Raw genomic sequence first — 23,801 nt, forward strand, 5'->3', positions numbered from 1 at the left:
ATCTTCTGTTTTGCATCTCAGGTGTTCTTTGCTTCGGTGCGCTCCGGGGGCAGCAGCCAGGTCTACTTCATGACCCTGAACAGGAACTGCATCATGAACTGGTGAAACAACATTGTCCCATACAACTATGTCCCGTAGTCAGTCAGTGTATGGAAACCACCAGGCCAAGCGAAAGACACTCAACCCCCCCTCCCCATACGAGGACACACCACACAGGCAGACTCAACACAAACACATTACACACATACAGCTCACACAAGCCTACTGTAAATCCATTCCAGCCTAAAGTCTTCATGACAAAGCCTCTCACCTGCCACCTGCTGACTCCCCTAAACTGACTGAGCTCCCTCTGAAATGGTAGCTAACTATGAGACATCACCACAGGATTCTCATGTAATATCATCTCTACTCTACTGTGTATATATACCTGTCCTGTATTATTGTACCTCAGTCACTTGGTGGACCTGTGTTTAGTCGTAACTACTGTAGTTAGTTCCTTCTTATGTTAAAAACATTCCTTACTGGTGAAATACATTTGGAAGAAGGCAAGATTGAACCAATATATGTCCAGATTGAATTGTAAATAGCCAGTATCTAACATGTTCACATGGAAGAGAACATGGGTAGATTGAAGTCACTGGCAGACCTGTATATTACACCTCCATTTGGGGCGTTACCATGGACCTGATATATACTGTACTGGCACACCCTAGAGGTTTGAAGTATTGTTGCAACACTTCACCATAGAAGCTCACTCACTATGCTAAGCTTCTGATTCCCTATGACATCATTATTCAACTCATTGTTTAAAAATAAGAAGTGTCGTTGGATTAAAACTTGATTTAATGTTTGTTATTTTGATGTTTTTTTGGGATGTAGTTTTTTTTTTAAACTCCTAGGAAGATGGACTATCTATGATGTGAACATACTATTGTTCTATTCCTTAGTAAATCCAGAGAAGTTAAAGAGAACACACTGCTGTGCTCTAGCTATACACCTTCTATTCCTTTTATTATACCCTTGCTACATCTCGGGGATGGGACTTCCTCACCGTTTAGGAGGCTTTCTAACTGGCTTTAGATATTTCTACCTTTGTTTCTTGTCAATATCGCTAATATCGCTACAAAGATTTGATATCTGTACGGTTTCTGTATTTGGTATTAGCCTAACTGGTATTCTTACTTTTATCTCTACTGTTATATTGCCGTTATATTGCAATATATATGCTGTTCTAGTGCAGTTCTTGTTCGGAGAAGGGAGTTCAGTTAATTTGTTGTGTGTAAAATATATACCAGTGGAAGGGAGTGAGGTGACATGTTAAGATGTGGGGGTCGAGGGGTGATGAAGTATGAAGGCTTTGAAGTCACAGTAATAAAGAGGACATAGAGGATTTGGAAGAGAGAGAGATGTAGTTGTAAGAATATTATAATGGAAGTCAGGTTTTCTTCATCTTGCGGATGTTATCCAGTTGAATATAGTTCCCTTTTCTCTTATTAGATCTACTCTGTCCGCAATCTATGTTTTTAATGTATTTTATGTTCATTGGTATGGATTTGGGTATGTGTGTTTGTATGCAAAGGTGTGTGTGTGTGTGTGTGTGTGTGTGTGTGTGTGTGTGTGTGTGTGTGTGTGTGTGTGTGTGTGTGTGTGTGTGTGTGTGTGTGTGTGTGTGTGTGTGTGTGTGTGTGTGTGCGTTTGTAGGGATGGGGCTGCAGTGGATAATACTGAACTATTATTGTGGTTTCAAGCAATAGCTGTGTGGTTCTTGAGCCAGTATTGAACTTCACTGAGTGATTCTTTAGCAGTCCCAGTTTTGTGGCATCTTTGGCTCTGCAATACTGTACTAGAGGACTCAAACTCATTAGGGACTTTTATGTATCATACTAAACTGGTAATAAGACAAAAATAAGGCAACAAGTTGTTGAATCTATTGGTATTGTTGTTTTCCCTACCAAAATTCACAATACTTCTCTGAACATACTATGAATCTACTTTGATTGTTTAAGAGATCAGGGGAAATGCTTAAGCTGTGGGTATTTTATGTACTTTACTCTAAATGGATTCTATATATTATAAATATATTTAGAATAGAAGCAAATATTATTAACACCTACTCATTCAAGGGTTTTTCTTTATTTTTACTATTTTCTACATTGTAGAATAGTAGTGAAGACAAACTATTAAATAATACATATGGACTCATGTAGTAACCAAAATAGTGTTTTTAAAAAATCTAAATATATTTGTAGCCACCCTTTGCATTGATGACAGCTTTGCACACTCTTGGCATTCCCTTGACCAGCTTTACCTGGAATGCTTTTCCAACAGTCTTGAAGGAGTTCCCACATATGCTGAGCACTTGTTGGCTGCTTTTCCTTTACTCTGCGGTCCAACTCATCCCAAACCATCTCGAATGGGTGGAGGTTGGATAATTGTGGAGGAAGGTCCACTGATGCAGCACCCCATCACTCTCCCTCTTGGTCAAATTGCCCGTACACAGCCTGGAGGTGTGTTGGGTCATTGTCATGTTGAACAACAAATGATAGTCCCACTAAGCGCAAACCAGATGGGATGGCGTATCACTGCAGAATGCTGTGGTAGCCATGATGGTTAAGTGTGCCTTGAATTCTAAATAAATCACAGACCGTGTCACCAGCAAAGCACCATCACACCTCCTCCTCCATGCTTCACGGTGGGAACCACACATGCGTAGATCATCTGTTCACCTACTCTGCGTCTCACAAAGACACAGCGGTTGGAACCAAAGAATCTCAAATGTGGACTCATCAGACCAAAGGACAGATTTCCACCGGTCTAATGTCCATTGCTCGTGTTTCTTGGCCCAAGCAAGTCTCTTCTTCTTATTAGCCCCTTTAGTAATGGTTTCTTTGCAGCAATTCGAACATGAACGCCTGATTTCACGCAGTCTTCTCTGAATAGTTGATGTTGATGTGTTTGTTACTTGAACTCTGGAAAGCATTCATTTGGGCTGAAATTTCTGATGTGCAGTTAACTCTAATGAACTCATCCTCTGCAGCAGAGGTAACTCTGGGTCTTCCTTTCCTGTGGCAGTCCTCATGGGAGCCAGTTTCATCATACCGCTTGATGGTTTTTGCGACTGCACTTGAAGAAACTTTGAGTTCTTGAATTTTTCCAAACTGACTGACCTTCATATCTTAAAGTAATGATGGACTGTCATTTCTCTTTGCTTATTTGAGCTGTTCTTGCCATGATATGGACTTGGTCTTTTACCAAATAGGGCTATCTTCTGTATACCAACCCTACCTTGTCACGACACAACTGATTGGCTCAATTGCATTAAGGAAAGAAATGACAGAAATTAACTTTTGAAAAGGCACACCTTTTAATTGAAATGCATTCCAGGTGAAGCTGGTTGAGAGAATGCCAAGTGTGCAAAGCTGTCATCAAGGCAAAGGGTGGCTACTTTCAAGAAGCTTACATCTAAAATATATTTTAATTTAACACTTTCTTTGGTTACTAAACTCAGCAAAAAAAGAAACGTCCTCTCACTGTCAACTGCATTTATTTTCAGCAAACTTAACATGTGTAAATATTTGTATGAACATAACAAGATTCAACAACTGAGACATAAACTGAACAAGTTCCACAGACATGTGACGAATAATCAGTCCACCCTCTTTCAGCCTATTGCGGACAGTTTGAGCACTCTGTACCTGATGCCATCCTGTACCTGTGATGCCATCCTGTACCTGTCCCGCAGGTGTGATGTTTGGTTGTACCGATTCTGTGCAGGTGTCGTTACACGTGGTCTGGCACTGCGAGGACGATCAGCTGTCCGTCCTGTCTCCCTGTAGTGCTGTCTTCGGCATCACACAGTACGGACATAGCAATTTATTGCCCTGGCCACATCTGCAGTCCTCATGCATCCTTGCAGCATGCCTAAGGCACGTTCACGTGGCTGAGCAGGGACCCTGGGCATCTTTCTTTTTTTCTTTTTTTTTGAATCAGTAGAGAGGCCTCTTTAGGGTCCTGAGTTTTCATAACTGTGACCTTAATTGCCTACCGTCTGTAAGCTGTTAGTGTCTTAACGACAGTTCCACAGGTGCCTGTAAATTAATTGTTTATGGTTCATTGAACAAGCATGGTAAACAGTGTTTAAACACTACAATGAAGATCTGTGAAGTTATTTAGATTTTTATGAATTATCTTTATAAGACAGTGTCCTGAAAGGGGGACTTTAATTTTTTTGCTGAGTTTATATGATTCCATGTGTTATTTCATCGTTATCTCTTCACTATTATTCTACAATGTAGAAAATAGTAAAAATAAAAACCCTTGAATGAGTAGGTGTGTCCAAACTTTTGACTGGTACTGTATATTAAAACGGAGAGTACGGAACAGAATCGATTGTAAATGGATGAAAGTACAGTTAAAATGTCTATATTTTACTCTGAGCATGCTTGTTTGCACATATATGAGCAATTCCTCCTGTATCACAATTCAGTATCAATTCTTAGATTAGTTTCCCCCTAGCCTACTTTATTGAATATCAGCTGTGTGACATTGTGACTGATATCTCACGTTTTTACACACTCCACAAGTAGCTCTGACAGTCATGTAAATGTTCATCCTATCTTAGTAAGCCAAACTGCCATGTTTACAGTTTAAGCAGTAGGGAAGAGACTGGGTGATGAGGGTTAAAGGGGAGTAGTGAATGACCCTCCACTCGCTCTTATAACTGAACTCCAGGAAGAAGAGGTTATACTGAAGGACAGTTTACAATAATAAATAGTTGCCTCCTTTGTTACTGGTGTCCTGTGCCAATGAAGTGCACTTACATAGAAACCAGAACATCCCTATATGACTCAACTACTTTTACATTTGTAACATTGTCAACGACTAGATTTGATTCTGTAATAACCTCAATGTTTGCCTACTGCTTTTTAAATGTAATAGACTCTCAGCAGTTACAGTGACTGTAGATATGTTGCCATCATGTGGAAGAGTTAGTGTAGAGGAAATATTACACATGTAGTCTGTAGGCATTTTCTATAGAATTTTAATCAACATTTCATTTCAGTGAAGTATTAAATGCATACAATATCCTTGTATGACCCATTCATGTAACTACAATATTGGCACAGGACAAATGTGCGGTTCATGGCATCATTTTGAAAATGATTATATGCCTATAAAGATACATTTTGTCAGAGGTTGATGTGATAGTCCTCTAGACAGTGGGAGGCGGGCCAATATACCATATTAAAAGCCATAGGAGTATTCCACATTTGTTGAGAATAATTTGATAGTATTTTGTATGTTCAAATGAAACTTAAGCCAGTGACCTGGGATGTGATGTTCGAGGCGCTTGAAATGGAGATAAAGATGCAGGTTTTTCTTGAGTGATCAGATATGTGGACTGGGTGAGATGCAGTGGGAAATTAACTAACTTAATATATTCTGAAAGGACTATTTTATTAAAGCATATGTAAATTATATTGAGAGATTTAACTAAATGAATGTACATTATAAAACAGATTTGTATAACATACTTTACGGTCTGGTATATGAATTAATCTAAGCACAATGTATTCTAATTTACGGCACAGAGAGCAAAGCTATAAATGTGGGTGTCTACATAAGTGTGTGGACTGTCTTTGTGGGTGTGACGCATGAGCGTGATGGTGGAGCTGTATGTATTTCCAGTGGAAGTGCAGATTCCTCTTGATACTGCCTAACTAGTAGTCATACTGTTGGTTGAGAGGAAGGGAGGGACCAGTCTGATATTGAGGACATGTATTGTCATTGTGAGATGGGAGAATAGTCAACTGAGACAGAAAGGTTGGTGAATGGAGAGGGTCAACAGTTGTCATTAACTTTTTATTGTCCAATCTAAATTCATTATCAGTTAAGTGTAGTGTTACGACGAAGTTCTAACAGTAAAACGGGCTTGTTTAATGTTTCAGCCCCACAGAACATTGGTAGATCACAAAGGCTGTCCTTGCCATATCAAATGTTGTGACGTTTCTCCTTCATAAGCAATATGAGCATTAAGAACAGATGAAGTTCAATTCTCTGCTGTCTATCTGTGAGACTTGTGGGAGGGTGTTTGTCGTGGCCTTTGGCAGACTGAATCTAAGCTGGACTGTTTGTCCTTGTCTCGTTAGTGAAGGAGATACCCGTATGTTGTTTAATAAAAAAATCTGGGGTCTTAATCACAAGAAAATATACCTTCTAATCCACAGTCTGCATAATACTCATACATCACTTTAACAGTTATGATGCTTGTCTAGTTTTGCATTCATTCCTTTAATCCAGTTATTGCCTTTTGATGAACTATAAGGTGGATCCTAAGGCTGTGTTTACACAGGCAGCTCAATTCAGCTCTTTTGTCAATTTCCCTTCGCTAAGTCCCGCCCCAGAATTTTGGGCAAGCAATCGCAGCAATGGATAGCAACTGTCGTCGAAGCCTAGCCAGTGTTTCCAATTTAGTGACTTTGTCGCTATGTGTAGCGATTTATTTTTGTTTTAAAAATGCAGCCTGAAAGGGTCCCTTCAGTGACTTATTGGGAAGAGGCTAGCGACAAATTCAGTTACTTTTAATTTCAGGCTGCATTTGGTGTTTTGCCACCGAGTTTCCGAGCTAATTCCCCCCGTAAATGCTTGTTGGAGTTGGAGAACACAGGCAGAGAAGCACAATGGGAGGACCCGTGTGCCGTGGGTTAAAACTACATTGGGGGCCGCAGCTAGGCAAATCTGTGCTGTGACGTCGAAGCGGTACATTCACGCCAGTGAGGGGAGTGGAGGAAAAACGTAGTTTCCTGAAATGCAGAGCCTGTTGAAGCATTTATCTGAAATTATACTTGTTCCATTGTTTGTTAGATCAACTGGTTGGCTAGCCAAGGTTAGCTCTGTCGCACTAGGCCGTTTTAAACTGCAATGTTCTTAGCCTTGGGCTAAAATCTTCCTTAGCCCTGGGCTAAGGAGCGGTGTGAACGCATCTATTGACAACCTAACGTAATATAACTTGTTTTCTCAATGTATGTTAGCTAGCGAAATTATCCATGCTATTAATACAACTCCCATCTGCTGTTGACATCAGGATATGATTTGAGAGCACTAACAAGTTAACTCCAAAAGTGGTTAGTAGCTTTGACTGCATGCTGACAGTGAATTCAGAGAGTCATTCAGTGGCTAACCACACTAGCTACAAACCAGTGGAAGCTGCTGAGGGGAGGACTGCTCATAATAATGGCTGGAACCGATTTTTTTTTTTACCAGGTTCCCGTAAAGCAATTATAATGACAGTCCACCACAACATACCCAAGAGATTCCTGATTAGCCAGGGGTAGTCTGTTTTAATTTAATTGTTCTGTATTAAAACAGTTTGACATCATTGCGAGGGGATTTCACCAGTGGTTGACAAGGGAATTGGGCTTCCAGGGAAAATGTTGTCAGAGGTTGTAACAGTAACCAAGGGGGGCAGAGCTTAACGTGGGTAAATTATTGATATATCTGATACCCATCTGATATTTTCCCCAATGTGTAAACAACAAAAACACATTTGAATCTGATCTTTTGACTTCCGATTTACACCACATGTGGATCTCAATCATGATATAATTCTGATGTTCCGTATGTGACCTGTCTGGATGATTAGATTTGTTTTTTTGCACATTACCTGCCATTACCATGACAACCACGGCTACATTTAAAGGAACAGTGACAGAAATAAGCATTGCATCTGTGTGTTACATCAGTGGAAAAAGGCTATACGGACACTCCTGACCTGCAAAACAATATTTTATTTAAACATTTGTTAAAATGAGGTAAGGGTCAGTTAGATTTTGGCTTCTACGCTATTTGTGGTTTTAGGCTGGGTTTCTATATAGCACTTTGACATCTGTTGATGTAAAAAGGGCTTTATAAATTCATTTGATTGATTACAGGTCAGGAATATCCTTATAGCCTCTCCCACATCCGTGTGAATGCAAAAATCTGATATGTGCACATGTAAAACAGTGTGGACAGTCAGAAAAAATTCAGAATTGTGTTCTTAGGGTGGCTGTGTAAACAGCCCAAATGAAGGATAATACACTGTTCTCATTTGGGTGGGTTTTCTGCTTCTGTGTAGTAAGTGTTTTAGGCATACTGTCTCTGAGCCTCTGCCTGTTGCTATGGAGGCAATGACCTGCTTCACCCAATGTAGTCACACTTTAATCAAGACACTATTCACAGATATTATATAGTCAGACTGTACAAAATCTTGGATCTCCTTGTAGAATAACATTTAAAGTATGAATGGAGTTGTGAATTTTAATAGATGCTTGTTGTTGGAAATAGGACCGGTGAAGGTCGGAAATCTTTGGACGGGTCTATAATCTCTTATCCTTTTTCAGTTTTTAAGAAATTAAATGTCTTTACAATGTTTAGTGTTTCTGTTTTTGAGGGGTTAACTCCAGATTGTATTTCATAGACTGATGAACTTTCAAGATTATGTTGAATGGACTCATGAGTCTGTAAAAGTCTTAATGCAGAGTTGTTTGAAAAATAAAACTACATTGATCTAATCTTAAAATGGTTTGTATTACTGTGCCTTTATTCATAGTTCATGTTTTACACCCAATGAAAGAATGGGCTAAGCATGTGTTGTATAATTGACCTCCAGTCTTCTATAAGGAGTTCCTACCATCATGCAGGCCTTCACTCCAACTAACACATTTACCAGGCTTGGGTCCCCCAAACTCTGTCCTGGGGCCCTCCCTGGGGCCCTCCCTGGGTGCATGTATTATTATTTTTTCCTATCACTACGCAGCTAATTCAAATAATCTAAACTTGATGTGTTGGTGATTTGAATTGGCTGTGTAGTGCTCAGGGACAAAACTAAACGCGCAACCAGGGGTGGGCCCCAGGACAGAGTTTGGGAAACCGTGCTAATCAACCATATCCCTGAAGTGAACATGTACACTCCCCCTTGTGGAATTAGGGAATAGACTGGTGTAAAGAACATGGTGAACTCCCTTGGTCTTGCATGCACCAATCCAATCCCTTTCAAATCCATCTGTGGGAGTGAACGCTCCTGGAAGAAGGGTAGAGAATCGTATAGAAGCCATGATTTTCATGAATACATCCGACTATTCTAAAAAATGACCTGACACTATATTATGAATCAGTTTGTTTAGAAACTGGAACAGAAATCTGGGCGTCAGGTAGGTTTCACAAAGGTTCAAATTGGTTCAACAAAGCATTTCAAATTCACTGTTTGTTTTGTGCTAAACATGATCCCCATATCTCCCTTAAACTAGCATGCATCATTTTAAACATGCAATGCTGAAAAAGAAAGTACACACAACTGGCCGAAACTGGCAAGAGGCTACGTGTATTTATTAATAGTATGTACAATGTATACCATCATAAAGTTGACATAATATATTGACAAAGTCAAAGTATGAATATTGCCCCTGCTTATTTGAGAGTTGTCTCTTGATAATCCATTTGTCTCACTCATCTTATGAATCTCTCATTTTATTGATTTCATTTAGTTTAATTTCATTATTCTCTATTAATTATCCTTAAAGTGTATCTGAGGCACACAGGGAAAACATGAATCAAATAAGCGTAACAAAAAAAATAGAAAAATTAATACAACAAAAACATCAAAACCAAAACTATCATATTTACTTATGTGGGTGTACATATCTATAAAAACAGTAACTACATGATAGCATTTTGTTTGAGCCAGGAGAAACTTTAAGAATTGATGGTTTATCTTGATTTTCCTTTAAGAGTGTCACTGGAAAGTCGGCTCTATCTCCCTGTCTGTAGTCTCTCGAGTGTTAATGGATTCACTTATTCTCTTGCTTTTCCAGCCCATCAGTCTATTCCCACTACTGTCACTTGTTTCACCCTGTCACAGAGACACACATCTACTGTAGCACAGAAAATCCATTTTAGGGGTATTTGGGACTGAGTAAACAAACGAAAAACAGAATTGTCCAATAACTACCTCTCCCCCATTTAGCTCAAGGGATAGAGTTTCTCTCAGAAATAAACATGTACTGTATATGTGTGTGTGTGTGCATGTATGTGCGTGTTTTAGTTTAGCAGATGTGAGGATTTTATTGAATTTGGTCACATCTTTTACGGTGGCTCCAATGACATATGGTACTCGAGTGTGTGCTGTGTACATATCAGTTGTGGGTAGTGTTGGCATTTGTTTGTAATTCTGGTGGACTCTTCCTGCATACAATGGGATTGGTAACATGTCAAATTGCAAGTGGCATGTGTGTCTGTGTAAACTCATACCTAATTGCCATTATATATATATTATGTACAATGTTTCAATGTGTATGTGTACATCTTTACGTACAGTGTGAATACAGTGTGCAAACTATGTGTACCAAAATGTGAGATGTGAATACTTTGTATGATCAATAATGTGTGTATGTGTGTGTGTGCGCGCGCATGGCTCAGGTAACTTGTCAGTTCCAGATCTTGAGGAAGCTGTCCCAGGACCCAGTGGCCACAGCCATGCCATCATCAGTCACGCCTAGACAGCTCACACGATTGTCATGGCCAGCTAACACTCCTGACACAGAGAGGGACAAACAAATGTCATCAGGTGTCATAGTTAGCCATCTTATCAATACCCCTTAACACAGGGATCCCTTAGTGGAGAGTTGAATTAAACTTTACTGAGATCAGCTTGTGAATTGAAGTCTTAACATTTCAATAAAATCAGAAGATATACCATTGTCTTTTCTGATTAATAGTCTGATGAATAGTCAGAAACAACAATGGCTGCCACCTAAATGACAGCCACTCCCTAATACTCCACTGACCTGCTCGATCTCCCTTCATGGCGTCCCAGATGTTGCAGTTGAAGTCGTCGTAGCCGGCCAGTAGCAGCCGTCCGGATCTGGAGAAGGCCACGGAGGTGATGCCACAGATGATGTTGTCGTGAGAGTACAGGCTGAGTTCCTGGTCGGCGCGCAGGTCAAACAGCCTGCAGGTGGCGTCGTCGGAGCCAGTGGCAAAGGCGCTGCCGTTGGGAAAGAACTGGGGAGGAAAGAGAGAGGGAGGGACAGACATGGTTGATCAGCTAGCCATGCACCTAGCATTGGGTACATTAAACACTAGCATTAGCTAGTGCAGCTAACATGAAGGACTTTGGGAACAGTGACATGTCTATGGTATCCTGGCTTAATGCCATGACATGAACCAGAAAGCAGGTCACCAGTGGCCCCCAGCTTTTCAGCACACTCACACAGACTGCGTTGATGTCAGACTCATGGCCCGTGAACGTCTGTCGGCACATGCTGTCCCTGATGTCCCACAGCTTAATGGAGGCGTCACAGGCTCCGGACACAAAGGTGCGGAAGTCTGGGGACAGAGACAGGCTCATGACGTCACCGCTGTGGCCCGAAAACACTGTGGTCTGCTGGCTGGTCTCGATGTCCCACAGCGCACTGGGGGAGAGAACAGAACAGGGACCCACTGGATTTAACAGCTGTTATTAGACAATTTTAAGTGTAAGTTTGGGTTAGCTCATAGCTAGTACCAGTATAGACAAGGGATGGGCAACTGGCCCTTTTGTAGGCCCGTGGACCAATTTTACACCAAGAAAATATATACAGTACCAGTCAAAAGTTTGGACACACCTGCTCATTCAAGGGTTTCTTTATTTTTACATTATTGAAGATGTCAAATCTATGAAATAACACATATGGAATCATGTAGTAACCAAAAAAGTGTTAAACATATCAAAATATATTTATATGATGTCTTCACTACTATTCTACAATGTAGAAAATAGTACAAATAAAGAAAAAACCCAGGAATGAGTAGGTGTGTCCAAACTGTTGACTGGTACTGTATATATTTTTTGGAACTCAGGTCTGGGTCTCAACTTACTGTTGAGAGTTAGAATAATAGAATACACAAGGTGCAATTGGGACATGTGGTTGTGGCCATGCGCAATTAGCCCATGTCAGCAAAAAAAAAATTTGCTGGCCGCTAGACTAATTTACCAATCTAAACTTGTAGTAAGAATGATTGAATTACCGACCGTGGTGGGACTAATTGATCATCAGTTATCATATAAAAACTGCAAACACCTTCCTCTACCCTATGGAAAAATGTGTAGGAATTGCAGGAAAAAGTAGCTTCGCTTTCACAAGGGGGACGCTACAATGTGGGAGGTATAGTATATTTATATTTGCATTCTCCATCAGCCTTGGTAACTAATCCATCAGGACTCACCAGGTAGTGTCTCCTGAGCTTGTGATGATTTGATTGTCATCGATGAAACGGCAACAGGACAGGTAACCTGTAGCACAAATAAAAACATCTATTAGAACACTGACTGCAGCATATCAATGCATGTTACTCCTACAGAGACTTAACTACAACAATACTCATGCTACAGAATGTGACTCAGTTGAAGCCACAGGTGAGCTAGCACTGTAACGCAGCTAAGGGACATTCTAGCGGATGTCTCAGGTCGTTATAATTGTGTTGCTCTGTGACTAATTAGCCATGTGAATTAAAGTCATCCTTGTTTGGAACCTGGGGCTCACCGAGGGACAGGTAGGAATACACAACTGAACTGCATACACAACCATATGCAGTGCCACAGGGGAAGTTAAGAGTCAGGGAGGTTCAAATAAAATCACATAACCTAGCTAAGACACTTCCATGATTTCTCAAAGGAAAATGAACACAAAATCCCTCAAGCTTTTTGTCACATAGGTATGTGTGTAGTAGTGCTTCTTCACCTGTGTGTCCAGGTAATTCCCTGCTGACCCTGACGTTGCCCTCACGGGTCTTCAAGCAGTAGATGGAGCAAATGTTGTCCAGACCTCCACAGGCCACGTAGTTACCAGAGGGGGCATATGCACAGGTCATCACCCAGGAGGAGCGCAGGGGGATAGCATGCATCTGGAGGGGGGGGGGTAAGAGTTGGTCACTGTGTGTCACAGAATAAAGGCATGGCCATGGAGAAGGAGAGTAGCATCACAAGTGGGGCCAGGCATGAGTCCTGCTCCAAGTCCAAATCCAGACACAGCAGAAGTAGCACAATAATAGTCCATCGTGCTTCCCCTATACTGAATTGTGGGGGTCTTTTCTGGGTGCCGTTGCATAATGTCATTTACAATGTTTGAATGTCAAAGTGACTCTGGGTGGTTATGATGTAAGCAGATTATGAGATGAGTCAAACACACATTCCTAGTAAAGGAAGGTCTTTAGTATACTTCCAATTCCTGAAGGCAGACAGTGAGTCAACCTAGTCAGGCCTCTCGGGGAGATTGTTGTTGTTATTATTGTTATTTGGGTGCAGCTCTCACCTTGTTAGTGGTGTAGCTGTCCCAGATGATCAGTTTTCCATCTTGAGAGGCGCTGACCAGGAGTCTGTGGAGACAAAGAACCATTGTATTATACCTACTCAAAACAAGCACAGCTTGTACCACCATGAGTGAGAGTGTGAAGAGAGAGGGATACGCCCCCTAAGGGGTTGGCATAACGTTACACCCACCTAGAGTCTGTGCCCCAGTGCATGGCATAGATCTTAGCCAGGTGGCCACGAAGAGTGCGCCTCGTCCGCATCTGAATCCTCCCCACTGGATCCAGACCTGCTGTTATCTGGTTGACACACAAACACACAGAAAAAAGTATTGTGAAGACAAGTTCATCACAGGGTTAATGTGGCAATGTAATGTACTGTAGGCTATATTGTATGTCGGTTAAGGCATTGATAAACACTTTTATTGACCGTGTTCTTAAGGGGCTTCCAGACACAAGACACATCTATACCACCATACTGTCTTTTATGTGGCTATGTGTATATAATCATGTTGTCTTTTATGTGGGCATGTGTGCTACTTACCTGTGTTAGGGTTGAGTCCCCACATGCTTTCCTGGCATCCTAAGAGACAGAGAAACAGAGAGTGGTTAGACAATCATTAGCACTCTCCCTCAATCTTACCCAGGTCAACCCCCCCACCTCTCCATATGGTTCATTAGACCAACTCCCTTTTCCACCATCCCCCTTCTCTCCTAAACCCAATGGTTTTACTGCTTTAATTGAGATCATAAAGCGTCAGAGTAGGACTGCTGATCTAGGTTCAGGTCCTTCTGTCCATATCCTGTAATCTTATTCTTTATGATCTACAGTAAAAGGTTAAACTGATCCTAGATCAGCACTCCCAAGACTCTGGGACTTTGTAAATGTGGGCCCAGATCAGTGACATTCTGGCTGCGTTTACACAGGGACACCAATTCTGATCTTTTGCCCAATTATGGGCAAAAGAGCTGAACTGATTGGTCAAAAGACCAATTAGCAAAAAAAGATCACAATTGGGCTGTGTTCCGCTGCTCAGACGTTAATGACGCATGCCTGATCTTACTTCGTCTGGATAGGTATTTTATGTGTCAGCTAACGACATCATATGAATAGTAATCTAGTGCCCGACTGCAGTGCACATTGACAAGACACGCAACCATTGGTTGATGCATGCAACGTGTGAGCAGGAGAACGCGGCCATACTCTTATCTGGTTCCTAAGTTGTTCCGCCTCTTGACGCAGCTGCTCCAGCTCGCTCATTTTGGATCCCTGGCCTCGACGATATCCTCTGTCACTCAAACAGTCACCTGGTGGGAACAAAGGATGGAAAATAGGATGAAAGGTGAAACTTGAAACATTCATGCAGATTGCCAGGAGAGTGATAGAGTTCAAAGTTAGGATTCCGTCGAAGAGAAGAAACGTCAAAATAGAATGATGGACAGTGCCTGCGTCAGAACAAACCAATCATCTACTTGTAATGTAATGACATAGCATGCGTATCAGGTTGAATGATTTGATTGCAGTGTTATCATGGGGAGTAATTGACTCAAACTACATCAGAGGTCTTGTGGTCCTCTGCTGGTCTCAACCTGATCAATGGGTGTGATCTCATCATAATCATTTTGGCATATTTCACCCGGAGGCCAGTTGTTTTACACCATCACAAACATGGCTGCGGAGCGGCAGCTAGATTGAGTAAATTGGGTGTATAAATTGTAAAATAATACTTAATTCAGTATTTTAAGTGCATGGTTTACCAACATAGCACATGTAAAATATGGAAAGCTTGTAATCTGTATGTTTATGGTTGTACAGCCCTGTCTGGTTTATCAGTGGAGAATAATCTCTAATCTGGTATAATCTGAGAAAGCGCTTCATCATTTAATGGGCTCTCTGATATCCACAAACTACTTAATGCACGGAAACAAGATTAGGATTACTGCAGGCAGCATTTGTTATTTATTACAGACACATTGAACAACCATTGGTTGATGCATGCAATGTGTGTTAAAGCAGTTTTGAATCTCTATTTAGCATAGCTGTCATTCAAAGAATTTGGCAGTGGAATTGTTCCATAACTACCATGTTATTGCCTGTTTCTTACTATATTTTACAACGACTTGTTAATGATTCAACATTCCAACGATTATGGTCAATTCTGGTGGACACAAAAATGTCAATTTGTTCAATCTGCCGTATCAAAACGAATGTTTTTCTCTTTAACAGCCTCACGTACTACTGATATATGTTGTTCACACATTACATTTACAAAATGAAGGAATACTGTGCTCTGAAAACTATTTTACAGCAGGATCTGGATCACCTAGTGAAATATCCTCCTGAAAATGGCTGATACTAGCATTATAACAAACTACATTTCCAAATTACTCAATTTTTCACCCGTCAGACAAGCGTTTCCCAAACTCGGTCCTGGGGACCCCAAGGGGTGTACGTTTTGGTTGTTGCCCTAGCACTACACAGCGCCACAGGACCGAGTTTGGGAAACACTGCACTAGACCAGCAGTTGAAGTCGGAAGTTTACATACACCTTAACCAAATCAATTTAAACTCAGTTTTTCACAATTCCTGAAATGTAATACTAGTAAACATTCCCTGTCTTAGGTCAGTTAGAATCACCACTTTATTTTAAGAATGTGAAATGTCAGAATATTTCAGCTTTTATTATTTATTTCATCACATTCCCAGTGGGTCAGAAGTTTACATGCACTCAATTAGTATTTGGCAGCATTGCCTTCAAATTGTTAAACTTGGGTCAAACGTTTCAGGTAGCCTTTCACAAGCTTCCCACAATAAGTTGGGTGAATTTTGGCCCATTCCTCCTGACAGAGCTGGTGTAACTGAGTCAGGTTTGTCGGCCTCCTTGCTCGCACATGCTTTTTCAGTTCTGCCCACAAATTTTCTATGGGATTGAGGTCAGGGATTTGTGATGGCCACTCCAATACCTTGACTTTGTGATCCTTAAACCATTTTGCCATAACTTTAGAAATATGCTTGGGGTCATTGCCCATTTGGAAGACCCATTTGTGACCAAGCTTTAACTTCCTGACTGATGTCTTGAGATGTTGCTTCAATGTATCCACATAATCTTCCATCCTCATGATGCCATCTATTTTGTGAAGTGCACCAGTCCCTCCTGCAGCAAAGCACCCCCACAACATGATGCTGCCACCCGTGCTTCACACCCTTTTCCTCCAAACATAACAATGGTCATTATGGCCAAAAAGTTATATTTTTGTTTCATAAGACCAGAGGACATTTCTCTAAAAAGTACAATCAGCAAGGAAGAACCAGTGGCTTCTTCCTTGCTGAGCGGCCTTTTAGGTTGTGTCAATATAGGACTTGTTTTACTGTGGATAAAGATACTTTTGTACCTGTTTCCTTCAGCATCTTCACAAGGTCCTTTGCTGTTGTTCTGGGATTGATATGCTCTTTTCGCACCAAAGTACGTTCATCTCTAGGAGACAGAACGCGTCTCCTTCCTGAGCGGTATGACGGCTGCGTGGTCCCATGGTGTTTATACTTGCATACTATTGTTTATACAGATGAACGTGGTACCTTCAGGCATTTGGAAATTGCTCCCAAGGATGAACCAGACTTGTGGAGGTCTACCATTGTTTTCTGAGGTCTTGGCTGATTTATTTTTATTTTCCCATGATGTCAAGCAAAGTGGCAATGACTTTGAAGGTAGGCCTTGAAATACATCCACAGGTACACCTCCAATTGACTCAAATTATGTCAAGTAGCCTATCAGAAGCTTCTAAAGCCATGACATAATTCTATGGAATTTTCCAAGCTGTTTAAAGGCACAGTCAACTTAGTGTATGTAAACTTCTGACCCACTGGAATTGTGATACAGTGAATTATAAGTGAATTAATCTGTCTGTAAACAATTCTTGGAAAGATTACTTGTGTCATGCACAAAGTAGATGTCCTACCCGACTAGCCAAACTATAGTTGGTTAACAAGATATTTGTTGAGTGGTTGAAAAACGAGTTTTAATGACTCCAACCTAAGTGTATGTAAATTCCGACTTCAACTGTATATTGTTACCATCACATTGTTACCATTACTGTCATATGTATATACTGTGTTCTAGTCAAGGCTCATCCTATATAACTACTGCTGTATACATTTTTCCTATTCATATACGGTCCATACTCTCTACAGTACACACCATTATATACATATACAGAACCGGTCAAATGTTTGAGCTCTCATTCAAGGGCTTTTCTTTACATTTTCTACAATTGTAGAAAACAAAACAAAAACTATGAAATAACACATATAGAATCATGTAGTAACCAAAACTGTTAGCCACCCTATGCCTTGACATCTTTGCACACTCTGGGCATTCTCTCAGCCAGCTTCACCTGGAATGCTTTTCCAACAGTCTTGAAGGAGTTGCCACAAATGCTGAGCACTTGTTGGCTGCTTTTCCTTCACTCTGCAGTCCAATTCATCCCAAACCATCTCAATTGGGTTGAGGTCGGGTGATTGTGGAGGCCAGGTCATCTGATTCACCACTCCATCACTCTCCCTCTTGGTCAAATAGCCCTTACACAGCCTGGACGTGTGTTGCGTCATTGTCCTGTTGAAAACAAATGATAGTTCCACTAAGCGCAAACCAGATGGGCTTGCATATCGCTGTAGAATGCTGTGGTAGCCATGCTGGTTAAGTGTGCCTTGAATTCTAAATAAATCACACAGTGTCACCAGCAAAGCACCCCCACACCTCCTCCTCCATGCTTCACGGTGGGAACCACACGTGGAGATCATCCATTCACCTACTCTGCATTTCACAAAGACACAGGGGTTGGAACCAAAAATCTCACTTTAGGATTCATCAGACCAAAGGACCGATTTCCACCGGTCTAATGTCCATTACTCGTGTTTCTTGGCCCAAGCAAGTCTCTTCTTCTTCTTATTGGTATAATTTACTAGTGGTTTCTTTGCAGCAATTTGACCATGAAGGCCTGATTCACGCCGTCTCCTTTGAATAGTTGATGTTGCGATGTGTCTGTTACTTGAACTCTGAAGCATTTATTTGGGCTGCAATTTCAGATGTGCAGTTAACTCTAATGAACTTTTTCCTCTGCAGCAGAGTCCGAGTCAGGGTCTTCCTTTCCTGTGGCGGTCCTCATGAGAGCCAGTTTCATCGGGGCAGCAGGGTAGCCTAGTGGTTAGAGCGTTGGACTAGTAACCGAAAGGTTGCAAGTTCAAATCCCCGACCTGACAAGGTACAAATCTGTCGTTCTGCCCCTGAACAGGCAGTTAATCCACTGTTCCTAGGCCGTCATTGAAAATAAGAATTTGTTGTTAACTGACCTGCCTAGTTAAATAAAAGGTACAATATAAATGTAAAAAATTGCGCTTGATGTTTTTTTGCGACTGCAATTAAAGAATATACACTATATATACAAAAGTATGTGTTGTATGTGTTGACCCCCTTCAAAATTAGCCAGACCCGTTACTGACAGGTGTATACAATCAAGCATACAGCCATGCAATCTCCATAGACAAACATTGGCAGTAGAATGGCCTTACTGAAGAGCTCAGTGACTTACTGAAGAGCTCAACGTGGCACCATCATAGCATGCCACCTTTCCAACAAATCAGTTCTGCACATTTCTACCATGCTGGAGCTGCCTCGGTCAACTGCAAGTGCTGTTATTCTGAGGTGGAAATGTCTAGGAGCAACAATGGCTCAGCCGCAAAGTGGTAGGCCACACAAGCTCACAGTACAGGACCGCCAAGTGCTGAAGCGTGTAAAAATCATCTGTCCTCGGTTGCAACACTCACTACCGAGTTCCAAACTGCCTCTGGAAGCAACATCAGCACAGAGCTGTTAGCAGGGAGCTTCATGAAATGGGTTTCCATGGCCAAGTAGCCGCACACAAGCCTAAGATCACCATGCGCAATGTCAAGCATTGGCTGGAGCGGTGTAAAGCTCGCCGCCATTGAACTCTGGAGCAGTGGAAATGCGTTCTCTGGAGTGATGAATCACGCTTCACCATCTGAATGCATAGTGACAGCTGTAAAGTTTGGTGGAGGAGAAAAGGGAAAGGATGTATTCAACTGAAATGTGTTTTCCGCATTTGACCCAACCCTTCTGAATCTGAGAGGTGCTGGGGGCTGCCTTAAATTGTCATCCATGTCTTCGGCGCCCGGGGATAATGGTCTGGGGCTGTTATTATGGTTTGGGCTAGGCACCTTAGTTCCAGTGAAGGGAAATCTTAACACTACAGCATACAATGACATTCTAGACAATTCTGTGCTTCCAACTTTGTGGCAACAGTTTGGGAAAAGCCCTTTCATGTTTCAGCATGACAATGCCCCTGTGCACAAAGTGGAGTCCATACAGAAATGGTTTGTTGAGATCAGTGTGAAAGAACTTGACTGGGCTGTACAGAACACTGACCTCAACCCCATCGAACGTCTTTGGGATGAATTGGAACACTGACTGTGAGCCAGGCCTAATCGCCCAACATCAATGGAATTAGAAATTGGACCCAGGGGTAATAAGTAATCCTCCCATCTACATCCAACCCCACAAGAGAAAGAAAGAGAGAGAGAGGTTTCACATTCAAATTCTATCCCAAATTGGGCACAAGTATTTACATGAGTTGGTGGGCCTATTCAAATCCGTTAGACACCGATGAAATACCTCTAACCATTCTACTCTGCTTTGCACATTAGATTTGCATCACTGTCAATACTATACCTCTGTCGGTGGCAGTGAACCGGTACTTGGAAAACACAGATATTAAAAAAGAACATGCATTCACAGACAGGTAGACTGCCTGTATCAGGTAGTATCACAGGTAGACTGTAGACTGCCTGTATCAGGTAGTATCACAGGTAGACTGTAGACTGCATGTATCAGGTAGTACCACAGGTAGACTGTAGACTGCATGTATCAGGTAGTATCCCAGGTAGACTGCATGTATCAGGTAGTGTTCACAGGTAGACTGTAGACTGCAAGTATCAGGTAGTGTTCACAGGTAGACTGTATACTGCATGTATCAGGTAGTGTTCACAGGTAGACTGTAGATTGCATGTATCAGGTAGTGTTCACAGGTAGACTGCATGTATCAGGTAGTGTTCACAGGTAGACTGTAGACTGCATGTATCAGGTAGTATCACAGGTAGACTGTAGACTGCATGTATCAGGTAGTGTTCACAGTGAGACTGTAGACTGCATGTATCAGGTAGTGTTCACAGGTAGACTGTAGACTACATGTATCAGGTAGTGTTCACAGGTAGACTGTAGACTGCATGTAGTATCAGGTAGTGTCACAGGTAGTGTTCACATTTTTCATATATTCCTCTAATCCCAGTGCCTCATAGTTAGTTAGCATTACCTAACACTCTATGTTATTAAAGGCTTCCAACTTCACATGCACAAACAACCAGAAACATCCACACCATCGCCATCTACTAGGCTAGGGAGACGAGCAATTAGCTGGGTCATTGTTCCCTGGGGGAACCTCCAACCAGATGGATCACACAGCACTAATGGAAGGTGACAGGAGGAAATGAGTGGGTCACAGTCTCCTGGCACAGCTGCTCATTTAGCCAATAAAGCACTAAGGGGGGGGGGGGGGGGGTGCATCATCACCAGACACCAGGGTGGGAGAGGAGAGGAGTGGGCATCATGAAATGTGATGAGACGCAATCGCCCATTGACATCATCAAATGCCCCATTTTTGGTTTCCTCCTTTCCACATGCTTTCTTGGGCTTTGTTATCACAATGCAATTCACCTCACCAGGTAGTAACCAAACCAATCCCATGTTGTCTGGACACAAATTCCTGTATGAAAGGACTTCTGGTAGAATTGAAGTGTTTGTCCACTGTTAAAAATCATTTAGAAAGCTGTATAAAAGGACACAAATCACAGAGTACAACTGGATGAAATGTTCCTTATTGAGTACAACTGGTTGTGGACCTCTACTGTGTGTGTGTGTGTGTGGGGGGGGGGGGGGGGGGGGGGGGGGTACAGGGGTGCACAGGTTGTTCTTGATGCTGTGGACTGAAGGCATAATTTACATAAATTAGTGTTGTAAGCCTATTGCAACAATTGTAAAATACACAGCAGACAAGACCTTAAAGTGCCCCATCTAGGCCAGGAATTCTCTGGGAATGAAATGCTATATTTTAACGCACACTTTAATCTGTATATGTAATAATTGTTAACATGGTGCTGCTGTAGCCAATCTTATTCCAATCCACATGTGCGCAGGGCCCTGGACGCCCATCACAAAGAGACAGATTGTTACAGAAGGCCAGATGATGGCACACTGCTGAATAGTGATGATGATTTATTGTACCGAACAACCCACATGTCCAGTGCTTAGAATATGTGGGCTAAAATGTAACCATAATAGCTCTTTAAGCCTTTTCTCTAAGACAAGAGATAACCAATGATAATTGACCTAAACTATGGGTCAAAGACATGCTTCTGCTTTGGAAGAATTATGCAAAATGACAATGTGGCCACACCCCTTATGTTCATGCACAGTAAATGATAGGCCTACTCGTCTATTCGGTTGATATTTCACAGAGAACCAAGACTGGTAAACTCATATTAAGCACATTATATTAGCGTCATTGGATTGACGTTCGGTATAATTTTCTAGAAATCTAAACAAATTCCTTGCATTGAATGTGAAATCCATTTTAAGGTCAGATAGCAGCACAGACACTGTTATACAGCCCTCCCTGATCAACAAATAGGTTGCCTACATCGGCCTTGCGGCGCAACTCAGACGGCTACTCCCTCACTGCAAGCAACAGTAGCCTAGGCTACCTACAAATGTATAGAGCTACTTGACATAGGTAGCAGTAACTTGATGAATTTAAGGCCATAATTCGATTATTATAGCAGTGAGCCATGGGCATTCACGGTTAATGGCACTGACACCCTGGCAACCCTGTCATTTTTCGTAGCCGCTAAATATGCAAACGCTTAAGGGGTTTTCTATTAATATAGGTTATCGTAATAATGTACAGCAAGTTATGCTATACGCAGATATAAAATAAAATGTACAGTGGGGATGTTTGTCCATATATATATATTTACCAAAAAATACAGATGAAAAACTATTTCATCGAAATGATGAGCATAGTCATGAATAGGCCCATCATCATCCAGCCATCTTACATCCAAGACAATTCTGACAGCATTTTATAATGGATGGCTGGCTACCTGTTAGTTAATGCTTCCGATGAGGTTGCTGGTCTTTCTCGAAAAAAATATCTGGATGCAATGTTTCAAAAAGGCTGGGGGTGTTTATTGGCCCCTTTTTTCTTTAGAAAACAAAATAGGGACAAAAATATGTAGATATTTTCAATATCCTCTCTGCTCCTTGTCTTCTAGATTCTTGCTCAGAGTATCTCCAATGTAGGCTGTACAAATAAATATTAAAGATCGAAGTACAGAGACACCATATCTCCGTTTGATTGGACCTCTTGAAAAGATGAGATCTGCTGTTGTGTTCCCGTTTCCTCTTCAGAATGGTTTGCCTTTTTACGCCCGAGACCTTCATAAACTCGAAAACATCTTTGTTGGAGCGAGTTGAACACAATTGCAGTCTGTCCACGCATCAAAGAAAATGCACTGAACCTTATGAAATTAATAAATGGGTTTTCTATGCTCCGCTTTTCTCTTGATTGTATTTTTCTTGATCCTCGCTTCCTTCCTCCCTTGCTAGTTCGCGGATCTCTTCCTCCTCCCTCTCTCCTCTCACTCCCTCGCTTCGTAATGACCGCCGCCTCCTCGTCAAAAATGAATTATTAAATCAATTGCAAAACACAGGCTTAAGCTCTTGAGAGAAAAATATAAATACAATTTTAAAAAGGCTATCTTGCCGGAGGTACAGGAAACCCACCCATCGGTACACAAATAAATAAATAAAATAATAGCATGCAATAATGTATATTCACATGAGGTGTTATTTTATTTGTATCTCTAAATTGCAGAATTCTAATACATCTAACACAATAACGTAGTTTCAGTTGAAATCTGCGCTTGCTAACGTTAGATCTCATAAACACGATTCAACCACACCCATTTCGGGCTGTACCATTTTAGAACCCCCCTCTGGTGTCTACTGGATACGGGTGGGATGACTGTCAGAAGGTCCTCGGCCTACTGCAGATTTAGATCATCACAGGGTCGCATCTGTCTACTCTATGATAACCCTTTCGCGTCTTAGTTATTGACTAATCAGACTACCCCTCACTGCAGTGTGCGATTATAGCGTTAACTACTTCCACTAGCCTATAGGAAAATGACTGCCCACCCACCAAGAACTAAATAACTGTTGAAGTTGCTCCAATGGGCCTCAACTCATCACTCAGCATAGCCGATTTCTTACTTCTTCCCCTTCACTTTTTGATTAAACTACTTGTGTAATTAATACCTCAGAGTAGCCTAATTACTCTGGAGATGTAAC

The 23,801-nt window shown here is 41.5% G+C and overlaps 2 protein-coding genes across 6 annotated transcripts in view; one reads left to right on the forward strand and one right to left on the reverse strand.

Moving 5' to 3' along the window:
* The window catches only part of LOC109875630 (misshapen-like kinase 1), a 60,202-nt gene extending 51,642 nt beyond the window's left edge, over window positions 1–8,560 (forward strand). For all 5 annotated transcript variants that reach the window (XM_031808247.1, XM_031808248.1, XM_031808250.1 and 2 more), the window contains one exon: window positions 22–8,560. In XM_031808247.1, the coding sequence (XP_031664107.1) occupies window positions 22–105 (84 nt within the window). In that variant the 3' untranslated portion in view covers window positions 106–8,560. The remainder of the gene's footprint in view (window positions 1–21) is intronic.
* Window positions 8,561–9,345: 785 nt separating this feature from the next.
* Window positions 9,346–23,422, reverse strand: LOC109875665 (guanine nucleotide-binding protein G(I)/G(S)/G(T) subunit beta-2). Its single transcript, XM_020468079.2, has 10 exons — window positions 22,553–23,422; window positions 14,528–14,631; window positions 13,868–13,906; window positions 13,517–13,623; window positions 13,329–13,392; window positions 12,759–12,921; window positions 12,244–12,310; window positions 11,249–11,450; window positions 10,824–11,040; window positions 9,346–10,570 (listed from the first exon to the last, which is right to left on the reverse strand). The coding sequence occupies exons 2-10, from the start codon at window positions 14,582–14,584 to the stop codon at window positions 10,464–10,466; spliced, it is 1,023 nt and encodes a 340-aa protein (XP_020323668.1). The 5' UTR covers window positions 14,585–14,631; window positions 22,553–23,422; the 3' UTR covers window positions 9,346–10,463.
* Between the last annotated feature and the right edge of the window lie 379 nt (window positions 23,423–23,801).

The sequence above is a fragment of the Oncorhynchus kisutch genome, linkage group LG28, assembly GCF_002021735.2.
Source record: "Oncorhynchus kisutch isolate 150728-3 linkage group LG28, Okis_V2, whole genome shotgun sequence".
NCBI lineage: Eukaryota > Metazoa > Chordata > Actinopteri > Salmoniformes > Salmonidae > Oncorhynchus > Oncorhynchus kisutch.

Coding starts and splice junctions, on each gene's coding strand:
- LOC109875665 (XM_020468079.2), bottom strand. CDS start 14,584: ATGAGCGAGCTGGAGCAGCTGCGTCAAGAGGCGGAACAACTTAGGAAC. Junction 13,393..13,516: donor CACTGGGGCACAGACTCTAG/GTGGGTGTAACG, acceptor TTGTCTCCACAG/ACTCCTGGTCAGCGCCTCTC. Junction 11,041..11,248: donor CTGACATCAACGCAGTCTGT/GTGAGTGTGCTG, acceptor TTTCCTCCCCAG/TTCTTTCCCAACGGCAGCGC.